Source organism: Phyllobates terribilis, unplaced genomic scaffold (assembly GCF_046119375.1).
Source record: "Phyllobates terribilis strain yellow unplaced genomic scaffold, ASM4611937v1 Scaffold_2__4_contigs__length_985480577, whole genome shotgun sequence".
In the NCBI taxonomy this organism is placed as follows: domain Eukaryota; kingdom Metazoa; phylum Chordata; class Amphibia; order Anura; family Dendrobatidae; genus Phyllobates; species Phyllobates terribilis.
The window spans coordinates 268,574,542-268,596,641 of NW_027362762.1; the positions used below are offsets into that span (position 1 = coordinate 268,574,542).

Below are 22,100 nucleotides of genomic sequence, written 5' to 3' on the forward strand. Positions count from 1 at the left end.
GCGTTTTATTCCATTTTTTGTTCGGCGGTATGATGATAAAGCACCGTTTTTGCTTCGTTTTTTGTTTTTATTTTTTATAGTGTTCACTAAATGGGTTAACTAGTGGGACAGTTTTAAAGGTCAGGTTGTTTCGGAAGCGGCGATACTAAATATGTGTACTTTGTTTTTTTTTTTCAGAATATTTATTTATGGGTACAATATCAATATTATTTTTTAAAATATTTTTAGAACTTTTTTTTTTTTTACTTAGTCTCACTATGTGACTTTCACTTTCTGAAGTCTGATCGCAGTTATAATGTAAAGTAGTGCAGGATCACGGCTATACATTATAACCTGTCAGTGCTTCAGACACAAGTTACTTTGATCATGCACTGCGCATGATCAAAATAACTTGCTGGTGCCTGGTGACCCGGATGTCGTCATGATGACATAGGGTCACCATGGCAACGATTGGGAAACATCGATGATGGGTAGAGGGGCTTCTGTCCCTCTGCTCACTCACTAAATGCTGCGATTGCACCAATCGCAGCATTTAGGGGGTTAAAGTGCCGGGAGCTGTGCAGGGTGTCAGCTGTCAAAATCAGCTGACACCCGGCGGCGCTCGCGCCTGCACATGGGCTGTGCGTAATAATACCTGCCTGGTCCATAAGGTCCAGGGCACAGGGACGTATTATTACGCACAATGTCAGTAAATGGGTTAATCCTGTATCTAATAAAGCAATGTTAGTGCTACTACTAATGAAACAATAGAAATTTGAAACAAAAATAGAACATGGCTTCTTTATTCTTCAAATTAGAAAACTAGAGCAAATTTACTACAAAAGTCATAATGAATATTAAAAATTACTTCATAAAAACAAACCACCAAAACAATATTTTTAGCAAGTTTTTAAGATGACAACATGAAAGCGGATCTGTCACAAGATTTCACAATATAAATTGCATATCTTAATGAATAGACGTCTTAGACTAGATGAGGCTGGTGTACCTAAGTTCTTTTAAAATTAATGTTAGGATGGCTGTGTAATCCTTTATGGAAGCTTTAAGATATACTTTTTATGAGTACAGGTCTATTTGGTCACAACAGATGCTCATTTATAAATTTAGGAGTGAAAATTTTCAAAAAGGATTCTCCAGCGAAACACACATGGATTTTTAAAGTACATACACTAACCTCATTGGGTTTAAAGAGATCTATAACATATGCAATTTGCATTGTGAAATCAGGTGACAGAACTGCTTAACATGACCCATAAGAAATTAGAGAGTTGATTCTTATGATCATTAGAATGAATGACATCAAGCCACGATGATACAACACAATCCAGACTTCTGGCTTTGATCATTTACAAGGGTTGTCACTAAACTGGTTCATCATTTTACGTTTTGCTGGAGGACTGTTGCTGTACTGGAGTACACAGTGGGGCAGCCGGGATGACTGTGATGCGGATCCCGTGGACTTTGACGCTCCATTAGCAGAATGAAGCATTAGCTGCTCTTTAGACTCTAACGATGGTTCACCCGATAGAGTATCTGTAAGTGACAAATGGCTCTGAAAGTTTTTATCCTTGACAAGGCCAGCTGGTGGTTTCATGTAGTACTGAGAGTATTCATCACACCCAACTGTAGAGGAAGAACATGAAGCAATAGGTTCTCCACCCTGCTGATACAATGCATTATCTCCAGAATCTTTGCCTGTAGATTCGACCTGAAATTTCATTTTTGATGCTGACGTAGATGAAGAATTGTCATGGTATGAACTTTGACTTCTTCCACTACATATAATATCAGGGTCATTGACATTATAATCATAGAGTTCCACGGAGTTTTTAACTAAGACTCTACTTTGGTTAAGGCCTTCAGGATACTTTCTTTGATCTGGTCCATTATTCTTATGTAAACCAATGTCCCTTTGCAATGGAAATTTACCATCTCCTGATTCACAATTAATTTGGTAAAAATGTAAGAAACTTGGCTTGGGTTCTCTAAAGGATGTCTGGCCCTCACCAGTGTTCAAATTATTTTCACTATTAGAAGTGTTGGAAACCCCTCTTCTGTTAGGCAAATCATCAAAAACCAGCTTCCTAAGATAAGTTAGAGGTTTCTTTAGATGGCCATGGTTGGAAGTTGAATTTGGTTTGTTATCTGGTGTGCTCAATTGAAGAGAGCTGAAAGGCAATGATGAAGTAGGACTTCCAAAGCCGTCAGCCAATTCTGCACCTCCACTCTGACTATTTCTAACTATACTAATCAGCTCATTGCCATTTATTACAGTAGATGAGTATCTGCTAAATGTACTTTTTAGTTCAGGTGAGCTGGTATTTCCACTAGACGACTTCAGTTTGTTTAGGCTGGATGAGTGTCCATTTGACATAGAGGAGGTACTAATGGATTCTTCTGAACTGATCCTTGTTTTATGGTTTTGGTTCAAAAACTGCTGTGTTGCATTCAGTTCTTGGCAGATACGTTTGGTTGTAGCATCATGTACATGGGCAGCATTTCCACACTGAGATTTTTCTTTTTTTATATCCTCTGGTGATTCTTTCAGTTGCTCAACCTGAGCTTCTAGTTCTTCTATGTATTGATCGCTCCTCTCCAGAGCTTTTTTAAGCCTGCTCGTCTCTCGTTCATACTGATCTACTTTTGCTTGCAGTGCAGCCACTGTAAACCTCCCGAACCTACAAGAAAGAGAGCAAGAAAGTTTATGGAATCATAATTTAGCAGAAAATGTTACCAAGTGAAACACAACTACATATTTTAATGCTGTATCAAAGAATATTTTCTTTACTGCAGGTAATAAAAATGAGAGAGAGAGCCATCAGTTACATTTTGGTATCAAAACAAGATAAAGAAGCACATTTTTTGGTTTGGAAATTATATTCTATTTTCTTTCCATTATTATAGAGGCAGTCATTTTGTCCGAGTTGCTGTTAACTGTTCTTACAGATATGCTATACAGCAGACACATGGACCATAGGAAACTATGTACAAGAGATGTCACTTATTTCTATGGTAGACTTCTCCAGGCATGCCCGGAGATCTGTGCAGTGGTCATTATGCAAGGAGATATATTGACAATGTTAAGCAAAATAAAAAAAAAATCATCAAACATAAAACACTTAATTTAACCCCTTAATGACCAGGGCAAGAAAAGGTCAATATTTGTTTGTTTTTGCCAATCCTCTTTTCAGCAGCCATAATTTTAATTTTCATTGATGTGGCTGTCTGAGATTTTTTAGCGCTGTTTTGGGGGGTACATCTAATTTACACTGCTCAAAAAAATAAAGGGAACACTTAAACAACAGAATATAACTCCAAGCAAATCAAACTTCTGTGAAATCAAACTGTCCACTTAGGAAGCAACACTGATTGACAATCAATTTCACATGCTGTTGTGCAAATGGAATAGACAATAGATGGAAATTATTGGCAATTATCAAGACACCCTCAATAAAGGAGTGGTTCTGCAGGTGGGGACCACAGACCACATCTCAGTACCAATGCTTTCTGGCTGATGTTTTGGTCTCTTGAATGTGTGTTGTGCTTTCACACTTGTGGTAGCAGGAGACGGACTTTACAACCCACAGAAGTTGCTCAGGTAGTGCAGCTCATCCAGGATGGCACATCAATTCGAGCTGTGGCAAGAAGGTTTGCTGTGTCTGTCAGCGTAGTGTCCAGAGGCTGGAGGCGCTACCAGGAGACAGGCCAGTACACCAGGAGACGTGGAGGGGGCCGTAGGAGGGCAACAACTCAGCAGCAGGACCGCTACCTCCGCCTTTTTGCAAGGAGGAACAGGAGGAGCACTGCCAGAGCCCTGCAAAATGACCTCCAGCAGGCCACAAATGTGCATGTGTCCGCACAAACGGTTAGAAACTGACTCCATGAGGGTGGTACGAGGGCCTGACGTCCACAGATTGGGGTTGTGCTCACAGCCCAACACCGTGCAGGATGCTTGGCATTTGCCACAGAACATCAGGATTGGCAAAGTCGCCACTGCCGCCCTGTGCTCTTCACAGAAAGCAGCTTCACACTGAGCACATGTGACAGACGTGACAGAGTCTGGAGACGCCGTGGAGAGCGATCTGCTGGCTGCAACATCCTTCAGCATGACTGGTTTGGCAGTGAGTCAGTAATGGTGTGGGGTGGCATTTCTTTGGAGGGCCGCACAGCCCTCCATGTGCTCGCCAGAGGTAGCCTGACTGCCATTAGGTACAGAGATGAGATCCTCAGACCCCTTGTGAGACCATATGCTGGTGCGGTTGGCCCTGGGTTCCTCCTAATGCAGGACAATGCCAGACCTCATGTGGCTGGAGTGTGTCAGCAGTTCCTGCAAGATGAAGGCATTGAAGCTATGGACTGGCCCGTCCGTTCCCCAGACCTGAATCCCATTGAGCACATCTGGGACATCATGTCTCGCTCCATCCACCAACGTCACGTTGCACCACAGACTGTCCAGGAGTTGGCAGATGCTTTAGTCAAGGTCTGGGAGGAGATCCCACAGGAGACCATCTGCAACCTCATCAGGAGCATGCTCAGGTGTTGTAGGGAGGTCATACAGGCACGTGGAGGCCACACACAATACTGAGCCTCATTTTGACTTGTTTTAAGGACATTACATCAAAGTTGGATCAGCCTGTAGTGTGTTTTTCCACTTTAATTTTGGGGGTGATGAGACTGTATTTAGAAAATCATATTTAAAAATATGATCATAAGGGGAGCCCAACTTGAATCTTTGTAGAAATGTAACCAAGAACTCTAGTAACACATATGCCTTTTTTGAAAATGTTATAACATATTGATTTTTAAAATTGCGCATCAAAATTTTGAATTTGACTCCTCAAAAACAAAATATCAACAAACATAATCTTGTTTGAAGCCTGTTATTGTTCTAAACAAACCGATGCCTCTCCCATCTCTTTATCTTATTTCTAACCCGAGATATGATAAAATATGTAACATCATACAAGCCCAAAATTCACTTTTACAAAACATTAGAAATCTATAAAAAATTAACTAATAAAGATAAAATTGCTAAACTTTTTTTTGTAATTCACTCAAGTAGCACTTAAAAAAACAAAAGAAAAAAAACCCCCGAAGACATCAGGTAAAAAAAATATTCAGATTTGGATCACTTGACATGGAATGACCCAGTTATATAGTCAATACGGGATTAAAGTTCAGACTTTCATCGTCAATTTGAGGTATTCACATCCTAATTCAAGTAAGGGATTAGGAATTACAGCTCCTTAATAGGTAGCTGCCTCTTTTTAAAAGGACCAAAAGTAATTGGACAATTATCTCAAAAGCTTTTAAATTGACTGCATGGGCTATTCCCTCAATAATCCACCAACAATTAAGCAGGTAAAAGGTCTGGAGCTGATTCCAGGAGTGACATTTGCATTTGGAAGCTGTTGCTTTGAACCCACAACATACGGTCAACGGAGCTCTCAATGGAAGAGAAACAGTTTGTAATTAGGCTGAAAAAAAAGAAGAAATCCATCAGAGAGATAGCAGACATGTTAGGGGTGGTCAAAGCAACAGTTTGGTACATTATGCAAAAAAAAGATAACACTGATGAGCTTGGCGACTGAAAGAGGCTGGACGTCCATGTTAGACGACAATGGTGGATGATCATAGAATCCTTTCTATGGTGAAGAAATTCCCCTTGACAACATCCACCCAAGTGAAGAACACTCTGCAGGAAGTAGGCGTTTCAGTCAGAGGAATTCTGAAATGTACAGGGTTATACTTTCTGCTCAGATTCAACCAAGTGCAGCAGAGTTGATAGGACGGAGCTTCACAGTACAGATGAACAATGACCCAAAACATACTGCGAAAGCAACCCAGGAGTTTTTTTTTATGGAGAAGAAGTGGAATATTCTGCAATGGCAGAGTCAATCACCAGATCTCAACCCCATCGAGCATGCATTTCACATGCTTAAGACAAAAGGTAAGGTAGAATGACCCACAAACAAGCAACAACTGAAGTCAGCTGCAGTAAAGGCCTGGCAAACATCACAAAGGTGAAAACCCAGCGTTTGGTGACATCCATGGCTTCCAGATTTCAGGCAGTCATTGCCTGCAAAGCATTCTCTACAAAGTATTAAAAATGAACATTTTATTTATGGTAAAGGTATTTTGTCCAATTACTTTTGAACCCCTGAAATGAGGAGGCTTTGTAGAAAAATGGTTGCAAAGTCTAAATGTTTCAGACAATATTTTTATTCAACCCCTTTAATTAAACCTGAAAGTCTACACTTCAATTGCATCTCAGTTGTTTAATTCTAAATAAAAATAGTGGCATGTAGAGTTCAAATCACAAAGATTCGGTCACTGTCCAAACATTTCTGGACCTATCTGTACCTGTAAGGCTGGATTCACACATTCGTGTGTCACAGTCCGAGAATGGATCGTGATGCACGGTCTGGCCATGGGTGACCTGACCAGAACACAGCATGCTGCTGAATTAAAGTCAAGAGACCCGCGGCTGGTCGGTGAATTGCAATCCGTACTCAGACCGTGACACAAGGAAGTGTGAGTCCAGTCTAAGACAACTGGCTGTAGCAGGAGCCTCTACCATTTGCTCTCTATGTATTAGGACACAAAAATTTATTACAGAAAAACAACCTGGCACTCAGAAGACTCATGGGTTCTTTTAGTGATTTTTAATAAAGTAATGTAGTAAATAACAAATAAACAGACGTTTCGGTCACAATAGACCTTCATCGGTGTACTACAAAAGCAAAAAAATATAATAGTGAGTACCACATAGAAATATGCAATTCATATAACATAGGTTTGACAGAATGAGATCAAAATTCAATTGGTCATGGATAATGTACATACAGAAAATACAACATCGGGAAAAAATAATAATATAGTAGAGGATCTGGGGAAAGGGGATGGGAAGGAGAACTAGGTTAGGAGGGAAAGGGAAAAATAAAAAGTGACATACCGGTTTTATTAAAGGCGTGATGCATTTGGGCCGCTGTCTGTAGAAATTTGTAAACTAAGGGAACACATGTAAAAAATTTTTTTAAAAAAATTTACAGGTCTAGAACAATGTAAGATGTGTGATGACACTTAGTGTAATCGGTGGCTATGAGGTTAGAGATACCCCGATAGGTGCTATGGGATGAGGAACAATGAAGAGCACATAAAGTGTGAGGGCAGGGGATGAAAAAACGTACCCGTTGCTTGCGGTAGGTACTTAAAGGTAATGACCTGGTCGGTGCCGTAAGCTGTATAGAGGATGGAGTAAATAGTATAATATCTATGGGATATAGGGGCATTAAGTATAGTAGGAGCCAAAAAAGAAAAACATACCCGTAGGAGAAAATGAATAACCAGAGGCAGTAGCCCGGTAGGAAGTTGTATGCTAAGGGAAAGAAAAAGGGCACATTAAATGAAGCCCCAATAAGTATTAAGGATAAGGGGACCAGTGTAGGAAGCGTACCTGTATTGTAAAGGACGCAGGACGCGGTATCCACCGTTTGTCCAGGAGCATGTGGCAGGATAAGGCACCAGGGTGCTTTAAATAGGGGATAAGAGGGCTGAAAGGTTGTAATAGGAGCCAATCATTGGTGGTAGTGGTGTGGGAACGCGCTTTACTAGCTTCTGGGATAGGACCTGAAAACCGGAAGTAGCGTCAAATGACGCTATTCAGGTCCTGTAAGGAAAAACCGGTCACGTGACCGGAAGTGATGTGTGTATGCGTTCCACAGAGTGTTCTATGCGTTCCACTGAGCGAGGGGAGCGCTGTAATACTTCTAACAGCGCTGTAGAGCAGAGGAGACCCACTAATAGATGTGTGGTTGCGTTCCACACAGGTACCATGCGTTCCACAGAGCGGTGGGAACGCTATATTACTTGTGACGGCATAGTAGAACAAGGGAAAGCCAGGATAGGAGTCCAGGAAGGATGGGGATCAGGAGGAGGGATGCCATATTAGGATGGGATCTGGAGAAACAGATAATGATAGCATAAGTTATTCAGGCAGAAAACACGGTGTATATCATAAAAACCACAATAGAGTGTAGTCATATCAACACGAACCCCCAAGTAACAAATAAAAGAGGTTCCAACAAATATACCTGTGGTCTTGGTAGTGAATACATGTATATATGCAATCCGTGTTGTGTGGCAAGAATCCGTCAAAGTGGAAGAACTCTATTTTGTTAGGAGGCACACACCCATAAACACACATATACATTTATATATATCCATATGCACATATGCACACCCATACTGAGGTGGCTCTAGTCGTTTAGGTAAAGGAGCTGAGATCGTATTCCTTATTTAAGCCCCTTGGGGATAACGACTGTAACTCGTGGATCCAAAAAGCCTCTCTATATTTAAGAAGGCGAATACGGTCGCCTCCCCGTCTGGGAGGGGGTACGTGTTCAATCACTTGGAATTTAAGCTGTGCCACTGAATTCCAAGTGATTGAACACGTACCCCCTCCCAGACGGGGAGGCGACCGTATTCGCCTTCTTAAATATAGAGAGGCTTTTTGGATCCACGAGTTACAGTCGTTATCCCCAAGGGGCTTAAATAAGGAATACGATCTCAGCTCCTTTACCTAAACGACTAGAGCCACCTCAGTATGGGTGTGCATATGTGCATATGGATATATATAAATGTATATGTGTGTTTATGGGTGTGTGCCTCCTAACAAAATAGAGTTCTTCCACTTTGACGGATTCTTGCCACACAACACGGATTGCATATATACATGTATTCACTACCAAGACCACAGGTATATTTGTTGGAACCTCTTTTATTTGTTACTTGGGGGTTCGTGTTGATATGACTACACTCTATTGTGGTTTTTATGATATACACCGTGTTTTCTGCCTGAATAACTTATGCTATCATTATCTGTTTCTCCAGATCCCATCCTAATATGGCATCCCTCCTCCTGATCCCCATCCTTCCTGGACTCCTATCCTGGCTTTCCCTTGTTCTACTATGCCGTCACAAGTAATATAGCGTTCCCACCGCTCTGTGGAACGCATGGTACCTGTGTGGAACGCAACCACACATCTATTAGTGGGTCTCCTCTGCTCTACAGCGCTGTTAGAAGTATTACAGCGCTCCCCTCGCTCAGTGGAACGCATAGAACACTGTGTGGAACGCATACACACGTCACTTCCGGTCACGTGACCGGTTTTTTCCTTACAGGACCTGAATAGCGTCATTTGACGCTACTTCCGGTTTTCAGGTCCTATCCCAGAAGCTAGTAAAGCGCGTTCCCACACCGCTACCACCAATGATTGGCTCCTATTACAACCTTTCACCCCTCTTATCCCCTATTTAAAGCCCCCTGGTGCCTTATCCTGCCACATGCTCCTGGACAAACGGTGGATACCGCGTCCTGCGTCCTTTACAATACAGGTACGCTTCCTACACTGGTCCCCTTATCCTTAATACTTATTGGGGCTTCATTTAATGTGCCCTTTTTCTTTCCCTTAGCATACAACTTCCTACCGGGCTACTGCCTCTGGTTATTCATTTTCTCCTACGGGTATGTTTTTCTTTTTTGGCTCCTACTATACTTAATGCCCCTATATCCCATAGATATTATACTATTTACTCCATCCTCTATACAGCTTACGGCACCGACCAGGCCATTACCTTTAAGTACCTACCGCAAGCAACGGGTACGTTTTTTCATCCCCTGCCCTCACACTTTATGTGCTCTTCATTGTTCCTCATCCCATAGCACCTATCGGGGTATCTCTAACCTCATAGCCACCGATTACACTAAGTGTCATCACACATCTTACATTGTTCTAGACCTGTAAATTTTTTTAAAATTTTTTTTTACGTGTTCCCTTAGTTTACAAATTTCTACAGACAGCGGCCCAAATGCATCACGCCTTTAATAAAACCGGTATGTCACTTTTTATTTTTCCCTTTCCCTCCTAACCTAGTTCTCCTTCCCATCCCCTTTCCCCAGATCCTCTACTATATTATTATTTTTTCCCGATGTTGTATTTTCTGTATGTACATTATCCATGACCAATTGAATTTTGATCTCATTCTGTCAAACCTATGTTACATGAATTGCATATTTCTATGTGGTACTCACTATTATATTTTTTTGCTTTTGTAGTACACCGATGAAGGTCTATTGTGACCGAAACGTCTGTTTATTTGTTATTTACTACATTACTTTATTAAAAATCACTAAAAGAACCCATGAGTCTTCTGAGTGCCAGGTTGTTTTTCTGTATCTATACGGGCTTGTAACCCTACCTGGGCACCACCACCACTCCAGGAGTGCGGTAGTTTCTATTTTTACAAAAATTTATTAGACCGCCCTTTGGGTAAGCCCCTCTTGTTATCCACTAACCAGCCAAAAATGGAACAGATAAACAAAAAATTAACTCATTATGTGCTTTCTGCAGGATTTCTGCAAAACTGTTTCATGAACATTCAGAACTTCCTGCAGACTGCAAAGATTATCTCGCTTATTTTTATCAGTTGAACATAACTAGGTTTAGAATACCTTGTAGAGGAGTCGTAAAGTGTGCGTGTTAGAGGTTTCAATGAGTCCCTTTAATACATTATGAGTAAAAGCGCAAGAAGACAAAATCTTGTCATTTTGATGGTGAACACAAAATTTTCATATTACATACTTTCTGTTTTGAACCCAGGCTTCTGATTAAAGGAGTTGTCTGTTCCAAATCGATAGGTCTGCAGTGACACTGTGTGACTGCAGACTTATGAATTTCCCCAGTGCACGCACTGTGCGCTGAAGGTATTCGGCGGTTTCTAAGCCAGGACCAGAGAGTATGTATGCATTGCACATAATCCCGGCCAGAACCCGTCCAGTGGGCATGGCCTTGCTCCATACACTTGTATGAAGCGAGGCAGCCCCCTCTAGTCGGCCATGCCCACGTCACTAGACAGCGTATGGAGCGAGGCCGCGCCCACTGGACGGGCTTTGGCCGGGAGTATGCATAACACATACATACCCTCCGGTCCCGGCTTAGAAACCGGCGAATCCTCGCAGCGCATAGTGCATGCGCTGGTGAAATTCATAAGTCTGCAGTCACACAGAGTCACTGCAGATTTATCGATTTAAACTGGATAACCCCTTTAAGCAGCAGGAGGAAGCACCTAATTACTTGTACATCACCAGCACTTGTTGGGCTTCATGCACCGCTGATGTGCAAGGGAAGCCTCTCCCTGTCACTGCTATAAAAAAAATTCAACAAAGAAGAGACACAGAGAAGTGCTGAATTTATCAAGGCTTTTGTGCCAGGTTTTCATTGAACTTTTTGTTACTTTAAAGGGATACATAAATAACGATGAAGGCTCATATCCAGAGTGCTGCTTTCAATAATTACTTTATGTGCTATTTAGAACTACTTCCTGCGACAAGGATTGAGCCCCAGTGGGGACAGTGCCGATAATGTCTGTAAATTGTCTTAATTGTAAAGCGCTGCGGAATATGTTGGCGCTATATAAATAAAAACATTATTATTATTAAGAATGCTGCTCCTGAGTGCTCCCCCTCCCCCCAGGACACTGTTACAGATCAGGAGGCATGGCTTGCTTCTGGCTCCTACTTCAAGTCAGCACCCTGATATTGCCTCCTTCCCTGCAGTCAAGATTAGGGGGCATGGCTAGCTTCTTACTTGTTATGCAAGCCATGCCCCTTTACCAAAACTGCTGTACCTGGTCAAGAGGCCCCTACTTCAATGGAGATGGAAGTATCAGCTCTCTCTCACTTCCCCTGTTTTAATTAGTTTTTCTCTTCCTCAGTTATAATTAGTTTCTCTCAGCCACAGTTAATCCCATTTGTTCAGTGTGAGGGTGATATGTCCCCTCTCTGGAGAGGTCTTTATGGATTTTCATTTTTCTCTACGACACTATGCAAATAACATCAAAAGCAAATTCATAAATTGAGACCTTTTAAAAAGTTGCAGTTTGTACTCTAGTAAGTGGGTGGCGGAAAAAAGTGATAAAAACGACTCTAGGCAGAAGAGCTACACCTAAAATTCTAAAGATGTGTCAAATGTATCAAACATTGTGCAAAACATTGACCAATATGACGGAAATAATGGCAACACAGCCTCAAATAAAACTGATGTCAAAAATTGCTCTGATTTCCCTATAGTTTACTAATTTGACACTATAACATAAATTGACCACAATAAAACATGGTTCTGTTAAAAGCCGCAATAAATAAGCCTCTACATATTATTCATAACAGTAGGAACAATAAAATGTAATAATTTTTGCAAAGTAGTAGCAAAATAACTTTGTGAAAAATAAGGCTATCAGGATGCTGGAGGTATGGCATGGCATTGAGCCTCACACTAGTGTGCAGAGCAGAAAATCACTGCTGACGGAAAACATCAATGAAATAATGAGTGAGAAACACCAGCAGTTTTCCCTTTGTCCTTTTTTCTAAAGCCCTGGTGTATAAATCATAGTAAAATCTGCATAATTTATATCTGTAGGCTAATTACAGCTTAGTCATTAATATCTTTAATTAAATCAGAATGTGAAAACATTCTTAATTAATGTTGGTGAAATGATCTTAAAGAACCAGCATTTCTATGTGAAGAACTGCAACCATGAATCCTTTAGCATTACAAAATTAATATGCAATGGTGAGGGCACGAAAGATTTGTCTTGTGTCACGGTGGAGTGGCACTGCTGGAATTGTTCCTCATAGTATTTTAGTAGTCCATTTTTGAATCTTGCGTTCCAAGAGCCATAACTCTTACTTCTTGAAAAACATGGCCATAAAGGGGTATAGTTTTTGTAGAATGGGTTACATTTTTTTAATGGCACCATTTACTTTACCATGAATTTAATTAAAAAGAGATCTACGTGGATGTGCAATTCCACCATAGTTTTTAAGCCATTCACTGTATAGTATAAATGCCAATGACATGTTAAAGAGAACAACTGTTGATGAGTGGAAGCGAGCAGTTGCAGAGATGAAAAAAAATAGAGAAAAATGTAAATTCAGCTCAAGACTCCTGAGTTATAGATAAGTATCCCATTGAAACTTCCAGGGTAGACAGTCTGTAATCTGGGTTTGGTGCACGGAGTATGCACTGGTCTGGCTGCTAGGTCAAATAGCTCTCAATGGTCAAAAAAGGGGATGTTCTCCAGCACCAAAGGGAGGTAGTTAAAACTTAGCCTTTAATCATACAGAATAAAAAAAAAGCCAATGATTAAAGGGGTGCTCCCATCTCCAAGATCCAATATGTAGTAACTATAATAATATTAAAAAATACCTCCAATTACAAGTTCTTTTGATTCACTATTTCGTTTACCCCATGTGAAGGGCATTGCAGTAGCTTAGGTATCCATGGTTACGACCACTAACAACTAACTGTCACTATGAGTGGTTGTAACCATGGACACCTAAGCTACTGCAATGCCTGAACATGGGGTAAGCAACATAGCAAATCAGAACAACTAGAGTACTTTTGTAATTGGGGGTATTTGCTAATACTATTACACCTACTACATATTGGGATAGGATCTTGGACATAGAAAAACCCTTAAATGGGGTATTACTACCAGACAATCATAAGCATCATGGGGTTTTTTGAATATTGCACATTCTACCATTTTTTTTATCCTATATGATTAAAGGCTATGTTTTAACCGCCTTCCTTTGGTGCTGGAGAACATCCCCTTTAAGACCATTGAAAGTTGCAGGGAGAATATAACTTCATTCTCCTGTAGCCGCTGTTCCAGCAAGGCAGTAACACATGATTTAGAAAACCATTAACCTACAGACTTCCACTGTATCTGCAGGTAAGGCCACAGCCCCACTATCAGTATTTGGTCAGTATTTTTTCTCAGGAGTGGGAGCCAAAACCAGGTGAGGAACAATCAGAGAAAAGGTATAATAGAAGCAAGTCACCAATTCTGCATTTATCACCCACTCCTGGTTTTGGCTCCCACGCCTGAGAAAAAATACTGACCGAATACTGTTCCAATACTGATAGTGGGGCCGCGGCCTAAATACCGTTTCTGGAGGTGACAGGTTCTCTTTAACTTTATTCTTCATTATATAAAGGGAACCTGTCACCAGTTTTTTAGTGCATGAACCAATACCACCACCTTTCTGAGCACCTGTACTGCATTACAAAAATGTGTCCATCACCCCCTAACGCTCCCTGTATACCACCAAAAATACCTTTTTATTTTCCCCGAGCTGTATGTAAATATTTTTGGTCTGTCTCCTTGCCCCCAAGAGCCGTTCTCTGGCTTTGAATGATGTGGATGACATGCATAGCGTCATCCACATAGCCAAAAGAGATCTCGCGCCTGCGCATAGTCTGCTCTCGCAGCTGCCGAGGAGGTGACGCCCATCAGACCGTACCAAAAAACTGGTGACAGGTTCCCTTTAAGTGTTTGAACAGTGTCTGATCAGTTAGGCCAGCCCTTATCTACACTGAGCTCTGCTGACACAAGATGAAGTTTTAATACTAGATAGGACAGGATCGTCCTGATTGGGTGCACCCTGTTGTGGTGGGATGGCTTTTATGCTTTTTAGATCAAAATAGTGTTAATTAAATACCCTATGTTATTTACATGTACTATTATTATTTATTTATTTATTATAGGGTATATGCTCATTTTGTTGTTTTTTTCCCTTGGGTTTTACTTAAAAGTGTTGTAAGCATTTATTTTTTTATAGTTCTTAAACAGTTGTTTACCTCTTATTTTAAAGGAGTAGCCACAAATTCTTTGATTGTTAAAATTGTTTATAAAAGATGCAAATTTTCAATTTAGCTTTTATTAAAAATCCTCTTCATCTCTGTTCTCAAGAGGGTTTTTCATTTCTATAGTGTACAGCTCATTGCCTAGATTACTGGGAAGCTGGCAGTCTCAGAGTGGCCGGTTATCTAGCTATGGACTGAGTGCTACTAGCAGGATCTATGCTTTGGAGCCTGAAAGCACCGCTGTAAAGAATTCTGCATCGAGCCAGCTTCAGCGCCCATGTGCTTCCCTCATTCTGCAGAGTGCTCCACTTGGACCAGTGGTGCAACCATGTGGTTGGTCTAAACTGTAAACCTCCAAGAGTGCACCATCACATTGCAGCCAAGAAGGTGGGAGCTTTTGTGAATTGAGGTCGTGTTTCTGTCCTTGACCAATATTTGATAATAAAGTGTTTCAGTTCAATTAAAAATCTTCTTTTTTTCTTGTGACTATTTGTGTTGGCGCATACTTAATCTCTCTTTGCCTAGCAGTTTCCACAACTGCCTGAACAGCTCTAGTATCGTGGGCAGCTGTGGTGGTAACTAATTAGGAGTTGTTTTTTATTGATGGGTGAACAATCATTCCCATAAAAATATTCCTGAAGGATGCATGCACAATTAGATTAGCATTTTGCAGCTCTAATATTAAAGAGCAACTGTTGATTTAATTTTTATTTAAAAAAATCAATAGCACCCAGGAAAATAAGAAACTCTGAATATATCTTATCAGAGAAATCGGCTTCTTTATCCACCAGGATTGGATCATTCATTTTCAAAATTCTCAATTCATGGGTACAGTCTGTATTCAGTGAAGACAGACTTTCTTCATCAGAGATAGGAGATGGCAGTTGGTGCTTATAAGATTCTATGTAGACGGAAAAGAGGAGGAGCTTTGCCTCTAGCTCCTCCCACATCCTTAGAATCTAGTACTATTGATTTAGGAAATAGAAATTAAAACGACGGTTACTCTTTAGATATCACATTACTTCACAATTTCTGACATTTGTTTCAGAAAAAAAATAAAACACACTATTTGGTACAGAAAATTCTCAAACTTCATTGTTGAAACAATGACATTGTCCACACATGCCCCTTGCATCCACAGCGTGGATCGTCAGGTCTCTGCATGAAGGGAATGCACTTACTTTTGCGGCGATCGGAGGTCTACTTCATTTTTTAATCTCACATTTTCTCTTACACATTCAATATTCTCATTTCTCAGCTTCTGGTTTTCCTTTAAGATAAGAAAATAGGACAACATGAGTACAACAGGTAGCATACTGGCATTAAACTAGAAAAGGATGGCAGCTATGTCTTCCTAATGCAGGAACATCGTCTTTAATTAACACTGGGACAGAAATGGCACTTTGTATTCATATTCCCTGAACACAATACACGTCCCCTATCTGGGGAGGCAAACAAAGCTTTGCAGTTAGTTCAGAAAGTCATTAAGGGAATGTACTAATTGCTTTTCCGTGTTTTTTTTCACATGGCTAGATATTTTGTGGCCAAGTGAAATTACAATGTGCAGGTATCAGCAAAATAGATGATAATTTTCTTCACTTGACTAAATAAAACAAGGCATATTAAATGTGAAATAAGAAGGTCTGAGTTTTCAAGTAAATCCACAGCAATGAATATTTCACTCTTTAGGGACTCTGCCAAAGAAGTCTTGGTGGTAGGATCAGCTTAGCCACTGCACATGAGTCTGATGTAGAATTAAAGGGGTATTCCCATCTCTTCGAAATCCTATCCCAATATGTAGTAGGTGTAATAATAATAAAAATACCTCTAATTAGAAATGTAGTATAGTTTTTCTGATTCACTATGTCTCTTTCCTCATGTGCAGGCATTGGTTAGAACCTTAGGTATCCATGGTTACCACCACTAACAACTAGCTGTCACTAGTGGTTATAACCATGGATACCTAAGGTCCTGCAATGCCTGCACATGAGGAAAGAGACATAGTGAATCAGAAAAACTATACTACATTTTTAATTGAAGGTATTTTCTAATATTATTATTATTATTACTAAACCAACTACATATTGAGATAGGATCTTAGAGTTGGGAATACCCCTTTAATGTTTTTCTAGAAAAAAAAGCACAAGCTGTGGACAGCGGAAGTTACATGGTCTGGAAGGTAGAATGCAGCACAGTTTATTTTCAAAATTAGTGTCCCTTAATTCTGAATGAAGAACAATATTTAACCTTTGTGCTAATGATGGTTCAGCCGTCAGCTTTCTCTCCCGACTCTTCCATATACAGAAGCCGATTGCGCCTATACTCTCTATGAAAGAGCTCTGCAGGCAGCTAATCTTGCCGAGAACAAAAGGATCTTCAGTATGCAATCAGACATAACTGGTCCCAATCTCTCATTATATAATCTTTCAGAGGAGAGTTGGGAGGCCCCCATACAGTAGTGTTCAAAATAACAGCAGTGTGTTCAAAAACCTGAGTTAAGCACAAAATCTTTATACTAGTTTTTATTTCCATGCATTGGGAACATTGCACACTGTTTTCTAATTCAAAACATGAAGAGAAATATATAATTTTAACTACTTTACAGAAAAGAACAAAAAATGAACACTGAGCTGTTCTAAAAAATAGCAGTGTCTGCACGTCTTTACAAACTCACCATTTGTACACTTTTTTGAGCATTTAGCATTCCTGTGAATATTTAGTTGTATACCAACAGTTTTTTAGAACTGCTTCACATCTATGTTGCATAGAGTCAATCAACTTCTGTCAACTGTTATTCCAGCCCAGGATGCTTTGACAACAACCCTCAATTTTTTGGAATTTGTTGGCTTTGCCTCAGAAACAGCATTTTTGATGTCACCCCACAAGGGTTCTATTGGATTAAGGTCCGGGGATTGGGCTGGACTGGAACAAAGATTTTGCTAGTGTACTGGTGTGTTTAGGGTTGTTGTCTTGTTGAAGCACCCATTTCAAGGGAATATCCTCTTCAGCGTAAGGCAACATGACCTCTAAGTATTTTAATACATGCAAACTGGTCCATGATCCTTGGTATGCGGTAAATAGGTCCGGCACCATAGTAAGAGAAACATGCCCATATCATGATGCTTGCATCACCATGCTTCATGGTCTTCAGAGTGTACTGTGGCTTGAATGCAGAGTTTGGGGTCGTCTGATGAACTGTCTGTGGCCCTTGGACCCAAAAAGAACAATTTTACTTTCATCAGTCCACAAAATGTTTCTCCATTTCTCTTTAGGTCACTTGATGTGTTCTTTAGCAAATTGTATCCGCTTCAGTACATGTGTTTATTTATTTATTTTATTAACAGTGGGACTTAACGGGGACTTCTTGCTAAGAGATTAGCTTCACACAGGCGTCTTCTAACTGTCACAGTACTCACAGGTAACTTGAGACTGTCTTTGATCATCCTGGAACTGATTATTGGCTGAGCCTTTGCCATTCTGGCTATTCTTCCATCCATTTGAATGGTAGTCTTCGGTTCTTTTCCATGTCTCTCTGGTTTTGCTTTCCATTTTAAAACATTGGAGATCATTTTAGCTGAACAGCCTATCATTGTCTGCACTTTTTTTTATAAGTTTTAGCCTCTCTAATCAACTTTTTAATCAAAGTACGCTGTTCTTCTGAACAATGTCTTGAATGACCCATATTTCTCAGGCTTTCAAGGAGAAATGCATGTGTAAGAGGGTGACCGGGACGGTCATGCGCCCCTTTCCCTTTTGTGAATGTATTCTTCTACTCTGTGATTATATATGAATATGTAAATGTCTATTGTCTAATGTTAGTTACAGGGACAGTATGTTAGGAGTGGATGGTATATTAGATTAGGATTTGGGTACAGTGCAGTGGGGGGCACAATAGTTTAGGATAGAAATAGTTAATATATTTAGTAATAGCTCCAGTGTAGAAGGAGCTGTGGTAGTAACGGAGTAGTTTGCCCAGCAACTGACGAAGACGGTTGATGATTGGTCCAGTCGAAAAAGGGGGAGGGGTTTGGGCCAGAGAGGGCAACGGTTATTCCTGTCAGGAATCAGTTCAGTCAGAGCAGTTGTTGCTGTTGGTAACGTTAGGGTATGTGCTGGAGGAAGACTGAGGAGAAGCTCGGGGCCCTTAGGGCTGAAGGTCAATAAGGCTACCGACGGTCGATGATAGAAAGAGTTAGGCAGCTTGAGGAACGTTGAAGCGGTAAACTTTGAGGAAAATTCCCTTAACGCCCGAGCCCTGTAGAAGGACTGATGTAGCCAGTCTTCACAACTCCCAAAGAGGGGAGAGCGGACGGGGACATACCTGAGAGTAGGACCGTGTTCTGGAAAGCTGCCGTACCGGAGAGACTAACTCTGAAGATAGGACCGAAAGTCAAAGAAGAGAGTTATGTTATATCAAAGAGAGACTGTGTGTGACAATGATTGCTTGTCTCCGACGGTTGGATTCCTAAAGAAGATGGAGGAGCAACCAAAAACTGTAAGTGTTTTACACAACATGCAAAGCACAATACAACACGGATATTATCTTGTATTTATGGGCGGTCAGGGTGAGAATATAATACCACAGCAATCCCTCGACACTTACCCCTTACACACGTACAACATGTGCTGGCTTCACCCTTCAATAAGGGCCACCTGATTCACAGCTGTTTCTTCACAGAATGATTGACCTCACTAATAGAACTCCACACTGCTATCATTTTGAACACAACACCTTTCAATTAATTATTGAAATACACAGACTCATAAACATGCAGATCATGAATGCCGAGTCTGTTGGTTTTCTTAGGATCTACTGCACCAACTGGTAAATTGTTTGACATGTGGTAATATAATTTACACCAAAAACAGATTAATCTGGTTAGTCATATTAAACTGCTATTATTTTGAACACTACTGTACATATTAGGTTTTCGACTGAGAATACCAATATCAGCTTGTTTGCCGATGTTAGTCTAATGTTTATAGGGGTCTTAACAATTGGCATTGGAGAGATCTAAAGTAAAAAAAACCCAAAACAAACACATGCAGGAGGATTTCTTTGCTTTGTGAATCCTAACGTCATAATCACCAGAGTTGACAATTTTATCTTACAGCCTGCTCACACTGCGCTCCATGAGTGAGCCAGAAGTTACTTTTATAATATAAGTCTATGGAGTCTCTTTTTATTTACTATAAAAATCCATGTCAGAATGGCTGTATAATAAGGTTATTACAATTAGCATTTTATGAAGCTAGATAAAGAGAGAGAGAGCTCATGAGTCCAAATCAATCTCCCCTCAGCCATTGTAACTGGCCATTGCAACTTGTTCTGAGCAGAGTGAAATCTCAACAGCAGCAGGGAGGAGGGACAGTGATGAGCAGTCATTCAGACTATACAGGCGCATATCGAGTTGAAACTTTCATAGAGGATTATGCAGCCATTATCACATGGATATTCAATGTACGTCACCTGCCTCATCGGGTTCAAGAACTCTAATGCGTACAGTTTGCATTGTGATATCTGGTGACAGATCTGCTTTAGAGAGGTCTTTCCCATCTCAGTAAGTAATAGCTTATTGCAAAGATAAGTGATCAGTTAAAGGGAATCTTTCACCCCTGGGAGATATCAGACCTCTACTATGGGCATACAGGTTATAGAGAAGTAAATCTATACCTACCTGTATGGCCCATAGTAGATGTTTGATTGCAGAGAAGGGTGCACAGGCTTGGTGTCCCCTGGACGCCAAGAAATCCCCGCCTATGTGTTTATTTACCATATTGCCTCCCTCCCCTGCACGTTACAGGGCCCTGTGACGTGCACCATTTCCCCTCAGTTCCCGCGCATGCACAAAGCGCCGCTCACATAGAGCGCGCTTTGTTCCCTCCCGGCCCAGTTTGTCTGTGCACTGCGCTGCAAGGTTCTATTATGCAAGCACTGGGGAGTCACAGTGACTCCCTGGTGCCTGAGCATTAGAACCCTGCGACGCAGTGCACAAACAAAGGTGGTCAGGAGGAAACAAAGCGCGCTCTATGTGAGTGGCGCTTTGTGCATGCGCGGGAACTGAGGGAAAAAAGTGCACGTCACAGGGCCCGGTGACGTGCAGGGGAGGGAGGCAATATGCTAACTAAACACAAAGGCGGGGAATAATAAATAGATAGGCGGGGATTTCTTGTTGTCCCCCGGACGCCAAGCCTGTGCAAAACCGTGTTGATAAAAACAGATTTCTCTGCGATAAAACCTCTACTATGGGCCATACAGGTAAGTATAGATTTACTTTTCTATAACCTGTGTGCCCATAGTAGAGGTCTGATACAGTATCTCCTAGGGGGTGACAGATTCCCTTTAATGATTGCTACCGGTCGGATCTCAAAGATGCCCAATATTCATGAAACTGACAAGGCTGAAGAGTGTCTTTAGCGTTCCATCACCTGAGGTGCATGGGCAGGGTGGAAAAGTGGGGGACCGAGAACGCCTCTGCACAAAGGAAAAGCCGAGAAGGGGATACAGCACTCTAGCTTTATTCTCAGGATAGGTGGGGATCTCAAAATTCAGACTTCTTCAGATAATTAAGTTTTGCATAATCTAGTAAAATATGCCACTTACTGACATGGGAATACCCTTTAAAAGGGATAAAGTATAATTCCTCTATTAAAAAATATTTCAGTGAAAATTCATAAAAAAAAAAAATTCAAACATTTCCTTCTTCATTACTCTCTACTCCTTTGATCAAATTCTGTCTCTTACTGCAATCAAAACTGATAAAAATATAAAGAATTCTCAAGATATCATGAGACCACCCCCCCCATACTCACTTTGACAATCCTGTTTTTAATACGGCCAACAGAATCCCCCTCCCACTATCTGCAATATTAATGATAAGCACCACCCCTAGAACTGAAGAGTAGTGATGAGCAAATGTGCTTGGATAAGGTGTTTGTTATCCATGCACGCTCAGGTGCTAACCGAGTATATTCAGCGTGCTCACAAAATATGTTCGCATCGCCGCAGCTGCACGATTCATGGCTGTTAGACAGCCACAACACATGCAGGGAATCCCAAAAACAGGCAACACACAGGCAATCCCTGCATGTGTTGCAGCTGTCCAACAGCCGTGAATCATGCAGCCGCGGCGACGCAAACATATTTTGTGAGTACGCTGAAGATACTCGGTTAGCACCCGAGCGTGCTCGGATAACACCTTATCCAAGCACGTTTGCTCATCACTACTGAAGAGGTCAGGGGAAAGTAACTGTTTTCATTACAAGATTTCTACAAAAGTTTTGGAAACATGGAAAAAGTCCTGCTGCCTGATTAACATTGGGGGCAAATAGATCTCCCGTGAACACTAACAGTTCCTTGACCTTTACAGTAGAAATGCTGCCACTGGGGTT

At 40.9% G+C, this 22,100-nt stretch overlaps 1 protein-coding gene across 1 annotated transcript in view; it reads right to left on the reverse strand.

The window, feature by feature from the left end:
• Positions 1-766: 766 nt before the first annotated feature.
• OBI1 (ORC ubiquitin ligase 1) overlaps positions 767-22,100 on the reverse strand; it is a 47,833-nt gene continuing 26,499 nt past the window's right edge. Inside the window, exons 5-6 of the mRNA XM_073664086.1 lie at positions 15,890-15,978; positions 767-2,678 (exon numbers count right to left, since the gene is read on the reverse strand). Coding sequence (XP_073520187.1) covers positions 1,343-2,678; positions 15,890-15,978 — 1,425 coding nt within the window. The 3' untranslated portion in view covers positions 767-1,342. The remainder of the gene's footprint in view (positions 2,679-15,889; positions 15,979-22,100) is intronic.